Source organism: Dromiciops gliroides, chromosome 2 (assembly GCF_019393635.1).
Source record: "Dromiciops gliroides isolate mDroGli1 chromosome 2, mDroGli1.pri, whole genome shotgun sequence".
NCBI classification, from domain to species: Eukaryota; Metazoa; Chordata; class Mammalia; order Microbiotheria; family Microbiotheriidae; genus Dromiciops; species Dromiciops gliroides.
This window is the reverse complement of record NC_057862.1, coordinates 243,402,347-243,409,944: the sequence shown is the minus strand read 5'-3', so window position 1 is coordinate 243,409,944 and position 7,598 is coordinate 243,402,347. Positions and strand designations below refer to the sequence as shown.

At 40.1% G+C, this 7,598-nt stretch overlaps 1 protein-coding gene across 1 annotated transcript in view; it reads left to right on the top strand.

Moving 5' to 3' along the window:
• The first annotated feature begins 320 nt into the window (after window positions 1-320).
• FANCM (FA complementation group M) overlaps window positions 321-7,598 on the top strand; it is a 98,956-nt gene continuing 91,678 nt past the window's right edge. The window contains 9 exon segments of the mRNA XM_043981388.1: window positions 321-712; window positions 715-821; window positions 823-865; window positions 868-925; window positions 928-954; window positions 957-996; window positions 2,033-2,066; window positions 2,068-2,205; window positions 5,453-5,530. Of these exon segments, the coding sequence (XP_043837323.1) occupies window positions 419-712; window positions 715-821; window positions 823-865; window positions 868-925; window positions 928-954; window positions 957-996; window positions 2,033-2,066; window positions 2,068-2,205; window positions 5,453-5,530 (819 nt within the window). The 5' untranslated portion in view covers window positions 321-418.

The window sequence follows — 7,598 nt, the reverse complement described above, 5'->3', positions numbered from 1 at the left end:
TATTCTGACCGTAGGCCTTTGAGTCGGTTGTATAAGCTCCAGCAATCAAATTTATCTTAGGAGAAGAAAAAGGCAAAGAAAGGGGTGGTATCTGTTGGGTTTGACAAGCCAAATGACAACCCAATTCGTTAGAATTGGGCGCTCCGCCAGGACGGGGACGGAGTGATGACTACGTGACGTCTACACGCCTGCGTTACCGTCCATGACTCAGGGGCGGGGTTTCGAGCTTCTGACCAATCACATCGCAGACGTCCTCTGCGCCGCGGTATTTTTGAGTCGTGGGACAGTCTCGAGGCCGGCATTCTCCCTCTTCCATTCTTTAGTCTTGTTTCTCTTAGTTGTCTCAATGGAACTGCAGTCGGTGGCTCCTTTGCTCTGGCCTCGGAGGCCCGATCGAGCTACGTAGCTTTTTGTCGACATGAGCGACAGGCCTAGGACCCTCTTCCAAACATGGGGCACGAGGGTCACTCGTTCCATTCGTTCCTCCTCCTCCGCTGTTGGCTCTGGAACCGGGCGGCCCCAGGGCCTCGCCGCCGTCGGGGCCTGCGCCCCAGCAGGGGTGGAGGCGCCGAAGGCGCCGGAGGCGGAGCCGCGGGAGGAGGACGATGAAGTGATGCTGGTGGCCGTGTACGAGGCCGAGCGGCGTTCGGAAGGTGGCGAGAACCCGGACTCTCCAGAGTTCCTGGAGGACTGCGGCTTCTGCCCCCGCGGCGGGGGGCCGTGTGGATCTATCCCACCAACTTCCCCGGTGCGGGGATCTACCAGCTGCGCATCTCGGAGGCAGCCCTGTTCTGCAACACCTTGGTCTGCTACCCACCGGGCTGGGAAGACCTTCATCGCCGCCGTCGTCATGTACAACTTCTACCCGGTTGGTTCCCCTCTGGCAAGGTGGTCTTCATGGCCCCCACGAAACCCTTGGTCGCGCAGCGATCGAGGCCTGTTCCCGGGTCATGGGATCCCGCAGCGCCACATGGCCGAAATGACAGGTATTCAGAGGTTACTGGGGTGTCAGGGGGTGGGAGGGTGGGTCCTCACCGAAATAGTGTCCTGTAACTATCAGAATGCTTCTCTTCCTACCCTCACCCCTTCACTGAGGTCAGCCTTCCTTGTGCACCAAATAAATGGTAAAGTCAGCAATTATTTATTAAGCTCCTCCTATATTTAGTCAATCAATATTTGTTAAGCGTCTACTAAGGACCAGACACTGATACGTACAAAGGCAAAATAACAGTCTCTGCCCTCCAGGAGCTTAAGATCTCTGGGGAGACAAGCGGACAACTATGTTCACAGGATATACATGCAGGATAAAATTGAAGATAATCTTTGAGGGAATGCATTAGCATTAAGGGGGAACAGGAAAGATCTTTGACCTGTAATAATAGCTGACTTTATTTAGTACCTTCCATGTTTTGTTTCACAAGCTCTTCACAGCATTCTTGTGATGTAGGTAAACAAGTAGTAGTTTTACAAATTCTGAAGCAGATTGAGTTGAAGTTACTTGCTCAAGTCCACACAGTAGTTAAAGGGAAAATTCTGACTGTGATCCAGAAGAAAGCTTTCAGATCTATAGCTGATCTGATCACAAATGGGTTGTGGGGATGGTGGTGAGGGGGAATGGTGGTGAGGGGGTATTTCTGCCTCAAACTTCCCCCAAACCCAAACCCCAGCCTTTTGCTGTCTAGGATACCTAGCAGAGATCATGACCTTACCTTAGATTTACTTTGATCACCTTAATGTATGTATGTTGTTACTTGAGATTTCCATTCACCATATGGGTAAGTGAAAATTAATTTTAGGCTTTTTCCTTTGTCATCATTCCTTTAATGATTTTGGCCTTTTAAATGTCCTTATTCTTATCATCAGGTCTTTGAGTCCTCTTATGTAACAGCTACTTTGACATTTAGGCTCTAATGTGGAACTTTGAGATCAAGTCGCTAGTTAGCAAAGAAAAAAATTCACTATGAAAGAATTGGCCAATTTTCCCCAGATTTTATTAAAGTAACAATTTAGAATCTTGTTCTTATTTTTTCAGGTCTACCCAAGCTTTTATCAGGAAGGAAATATGGGCAGAATAAAAGAGTTCTTTTTCTTACTCCTCAAGTCATGATAAATGACCTTTCTCGTGGAGCCTGTCCTGCTGTTAAAATTAAATGTCTAGTTATTGATGAAGCTCATAAAGCTCTTGGAAACTATGCTTATTGCCAGGTAAGTATTCTGTTGGTATTTTGGGGTCATAATCATCAGAGGCAGCATGACATAGTGGATAGAAAGCTGCTCTAATTTGAATACATTTTGGTTGTATGACCCTGGACCAGTCTTCAACCATTATCTGCCCTGCTACTATGTCTCTCAACCCCTTCTTTTTCTGGACTATAATCATTACTAACTAATCTGGAAAGCATATGTCAGTTGACTGCTCTCTTGTTTAACTCGGTCTTTTTGACTTCCCAGTCCTTTTTCTAGCTATCAGTCCAATATATCTCTACTATTATGATAATAAACTCTATGAGAGCAGGATTGTCACTATTGTCTTGATATTCCCCTGCCCACTGAGATCCCAATCTCACTTATTGGCAACTGTTAGCCTTGTTAATATAGGATCAGGCTTGGAAACTTGTGCCTCAGTTTCTCTTCATATGCAGAGTTTTATTGTGACAGCACTATGCTTGACACATGGTAATCCATGGAATTCCTAATAGGATTCCTAATCAGGAATAATTTATAATTAGGAATAATTGTTGAAGCTCTATATTGTCTCTTCAGTTTGGACTATAAACTTAAAATAGCTTTTCTCATACTCAATAACTTTCTTAGGCTACTCATTGTCTGGGGGATAATCTGGCAATAATTTAGGGTGAATTGATGCACAGACTGAAGGCAGAGAGATCTGTTAGCAAAATATATGTACTGTATAGAAGAGATTGTTTGTAGTGGTAATAAAAAGGAATGAATGGCTATAAAAGCAGAATTTGTACTTTCTGAACCATGTAACCTACTTAAAAAAATAAACAATTTTGAAATTAGTTTAATTGGGGGGGGGGTGAGGCAATTGGGGTTAAGTGACTTGCCCAGGGTCACACAGCTAGTAGGTGCCAAGTGGTCTGAGGCCAGATTTGAATTTAGGTCCTCCTGAATCCAGGGCCGGTGTTTTATCTACTGCGCCACCTAGCTGTCCCCCGAAATCAGTTTATTTTGAGTAAAAAATGATTATTAAAAATTAACATTTTTTTTCAGTTGCATTTAAAATATTCACTTTATGGGGGCAGCTAGGTGGCGCAGTGAATAGAGCACCAGCCCTGGAGTCAGAAGTACCTGAGTTCAAATCTGGCCTCAGACATTTGACACTTACTAGCTGTGTGACCCTGGGCAAGTCACTTAACGCCAATTGCCTCACCAAAAAAAAAAAAGTTCACTTTATGATGTGGGTTTTGAGCTCTATACTTCCTGGTGTAGCTCTCTAAAATCCAATGACTCAGCTATGCCAAAGTATTGATAGATTAAAAAGGAGAAAGATTTTAAAAGCATCTGGAGAGAAGAAGAAAAAGAAAAGGAATAGAAGGACCATGAGAGTTTACCTTGCTTTTTAAACTCATAGTTCCTCTACCTTTTAGCTCCCTGCTTGAGACCCATGAGCTCTGCAGGTTTGTCTTGAAGGACTCTGAAGTTTGATAATTGTGTTCTTTTCTGTTTTATGCTTATAAATGCTTTCTTTTCAAGGAATTTTAAGTTCCAAATGAGCATGTTCTGTGTAGCTCCTGAGAGAAGTCAGACTATTTATTTGGAAATAAATGTTTATCAAGAAATAATTGTATCGAATATTCAGAATTGGGCATACATCCTGAAAAACAGCTCAGTTTTTTTTTTAGTGAGGCAATTGGGGTTAAGTGACTTGCCCAGGGTCACACAGCTAGTAAGTGTTAAGTGTCCGAGGCCAGATTTGAACTCAGGTACTCCTGACTCCAGGGCCGGTGCTCTATCCACTATGCCATCTAGCTGCCCCTTTAGTTTGTTTTTGACATGTTGAAAGAATGTATATTCATATTTTACTTCTTAACTTAAATATTTAAAAGGACCTGTGATTTCATCAGTGTAGGTACTTCCCCTTCTGACTTAGAATATTGTATTTGAGAGTTATAGTTGCAAAACTCATTACTTTCCTGCTAACCTGATAATCTAAATTTAGTTAGATTGGTCCTCAGACAACAGATATGTAATCTGTTGCTGGGCCCATACATACTTAGTCTTTCTAGCTTGGTTGGATATATCAGAGCTTGTGTTCTGAAGATATAACCTTCAAGAACTTAGGGTCACTATACTACCTTCTATACCTCAGATGAAGCTGTGACATTTAAAATCTAATGTGTGGTCGCCTGACTCCTGTCCCAAGTGTAGGAAAAATTAGCTAGGGTTTACTTATAAATTAGAAGCTTAAGTACCAGTTTGGGGCATTAAACATTTATTAAAGCATACCAGGTATTAGTAAAAAGAGAACATGTGGGTCAGAAAGATAGGAAAGCCTAGCTAGGATCTACGGGAGAGAGGAGAAAAAGAGCTGCCTTCACCTACAAGTCTCAGGCCAAAAAAAGGAAGTTCCTGTGCCTGTCAGAGCAGAAGCTACCTTTGGGTCTGGAAGAGAGGCGGTGCCTACACACCACTCCAAGCTAATTGGCTGGTAGCATTCAAGTCCATTGATTCACTGGACTTCAGGGTGCTCCTGTGTTGAGGTCAAAGACCACAGTCTCTGAGAACACACCCTCTTCAGAGTCAGGCAAGTGTGGTTTCAATCAAGTCAACTTCAAGTATGTTAATCAGAGAAAGTGGTCTATTCTCAGTCAATACAATCAGTCCAAATCAATCCCAGCTGGGGCCTTTGGGAGTTGGCAAAGCTCGTTATTTTCTTACAAAGCATAATGTGGTTTACATTTAAATTCTTTCATTATATTCTGGAATTGATAGTTTTTTGACTTCTGTGCCTGTATATCTAAATATAGGATGTGAATTTTTGTTATTTTTCAAAAATTAATACTTGTAAATGAAATGCAAGGCTGACATTATTGTTCACTTTTTTCCTTTAAAAGTTCAAGTCATTCAGTGTGATTTTGTCTTATACAGTTTAGTGTCCCAAAAGAAATGTAGTCTTTGGAAAACTAGGGGTAGTACTGGTACCTGATATCTTGAAAAACATGTTGACAGTGAGAAATGTGTGGGAAGAAAAAGTGTTTTTTTAAAAAAAAGTTTGACAGAAACACTTTCTCAAAAGTAAAAAGCAATAATCAAGTGCTTGGGACAGGGCTTGAATATTAGGAATGGGTTTGAATGTTAATGCAAGACATTAGCCTATCATGACTAAATTTAAGTAAAAGACTACATATGCTTAAAATGTTATTTACAAAGGTCTTTTTTTTTCAATGAATGCTTGTTTAATTACATATGTTTAAAATATTTTTTCCAGGTGGTAAGGGAACTAGTTAAATATACAAAACACTTTAGAATATTGGCTCTCAGTGCCACACCTGGCAGTGACACAAAGGTAAGTTTGATGATTTTTTTCTTTTAATAAAAATAAATACATAAGAATTGCCATTAATAATTCATTCAGTGCATAATAGGGGCAAATGGGAATGTATGAAATATATGAATGGATATGATTGTCTTTCTTGCATTGAAGTTGTACAAAAATTATGGAAATAACCCAGTACATCCCTAATTTCTCTAAATAATTTGTTGCAACAACCATGAATTAATCTATCCTTAACCTTAGGCAATTAATTTTTTTTCTTATGCTACCTCTATTTTAAATGGTTAATATTTAAACTTTTAATGATGATGTAGCCCTGCCTTAAAGGTTCTACCTTTACTTTTTTTTTTTCTTTTAGTGAGGCAGTTGGGGTTAAGTGAATTGCCCAGGGTCACACAGTAAGTGTTGTGTCTGAGGCCGGATTTGAACTCAGGTACTCCTGACTCCAGGGCCAGTGCTTTATCCCCTTCGCCACCTAGCTGCCCCCTCTACCTTTACTTTTAAAAGTAATTCAAATACAACCTACTCCAAGAAGCATTCCCTAATCTCCCTCAGTTGCTATCTTTTTACCCAGTATAATAGTTTTTAAATTCCTTCCTTTAGGGAGCCATTTTCTCTTCACACAGGTTATATGTTTATCTACTAGGAAGGCATATTAAGTGTTTAAATATATGAGACAACAAAAAGTTTTAGATATTTATATTAATATTTAAGTATTAAACATTTCAAATGATTATAACTGTTCCTGAGTTATTCAATAACTACTTTACTTTTTTAAAAGGCTGCAGGATTAGGCAACTGGCTTTCCAAAGTGAGTGATATTAAGAGCATAACCAATATTATGGTGTTTTAACTCATTGACAAAGAATAATAAGAAGAGATTTCAGCAAGTGGTATATTATCACAACTCATTATTACAGCTCACTTTGTAGTAAGTCTGCTGACTGCTAGTGACAATGTCAGATTTGCACCTGTCGTGTCATTTCAAATCTGACTTCCACAGTAAAGACCATATTAAATGATTTCTATGCTGCATTTCCAGTCGGAATTATGGAAATTGTACCCAAAAATATCTGATAATTTTTGTCATTGCTTTGCATCTTTTTTTCCCATATCATCCCCCTCCCCCCCAACCCAAGGGGCATATTTCACCGTTGGGAAAACTATGCCACAGGATGTGGGACATCCTAGGGGTGGGGGGAAAGGGAAGAATATTCTTTGAAAACCTCTTCTGCCACTATAATATACCATTTCTGGTATACTTATTTTTAAATCATATTTTTAATTGATATATTTTTGTGTCATATCACTTTTATTTTCTCCTGTATTCAGGGAGGCAGCATACTATAGTTGAAAGAACTCCAACTGTAGTCAAAGGACTTGGATTTGAATCCTGCTTCTGGTGCTTTACGGGGTCTGTGACTTTGAAAGTCACTTAACCTATTTGGGCTTGTTTCCTTATCCATAAAATGAAGGGGTTAGTCTAGAAGGCTCTTGAGATCCCTTCCTAATTTGACCTAAATCTGTGTTTCTAAAATCCCTCCCTCTTCCCCTCTCCATCTAGCTATTCCTTGTAATAGATGTAAATAGAGAAGTAAAAGAGTAGTTTATCAAAACCAATCAACTCATCAATCTGGTATACTTTTATAGTTTTGATAGCTGATCCTTAGGGTCGGTTAGGTCATCAACATTCTAAAAGTGAGAAATCTCAGTGTTTTGAAAACGCACTTTTGGTTTCTGATGGTGATATCAATCTTTTTAAAAAAATATCAATTTTTAAAAGTATTTTTAATCTGGCTATAATTTAAATTTGCTACTTTTGGACTTTTTTTGTTGTTGTCCTGAAGCCAGCTTAAACTGTCTTCTTGAGTTGCCATATTTTCCAGAGACACTGGAGCCAGGGTATGTGGGAGGTTGTCAAGGATGACCTCCCCTCATCCCCAAGCTGACATAATTTATTATTTGCACCTTTACCTGGACCCTTACAATGTGGCCTTGAGGGTTGAACAAGCACCAGTCAGTCTGCACCAGACTTATAAACTGTGTAGCTGGGACCCTTATAGATAAGCAGATCATCATA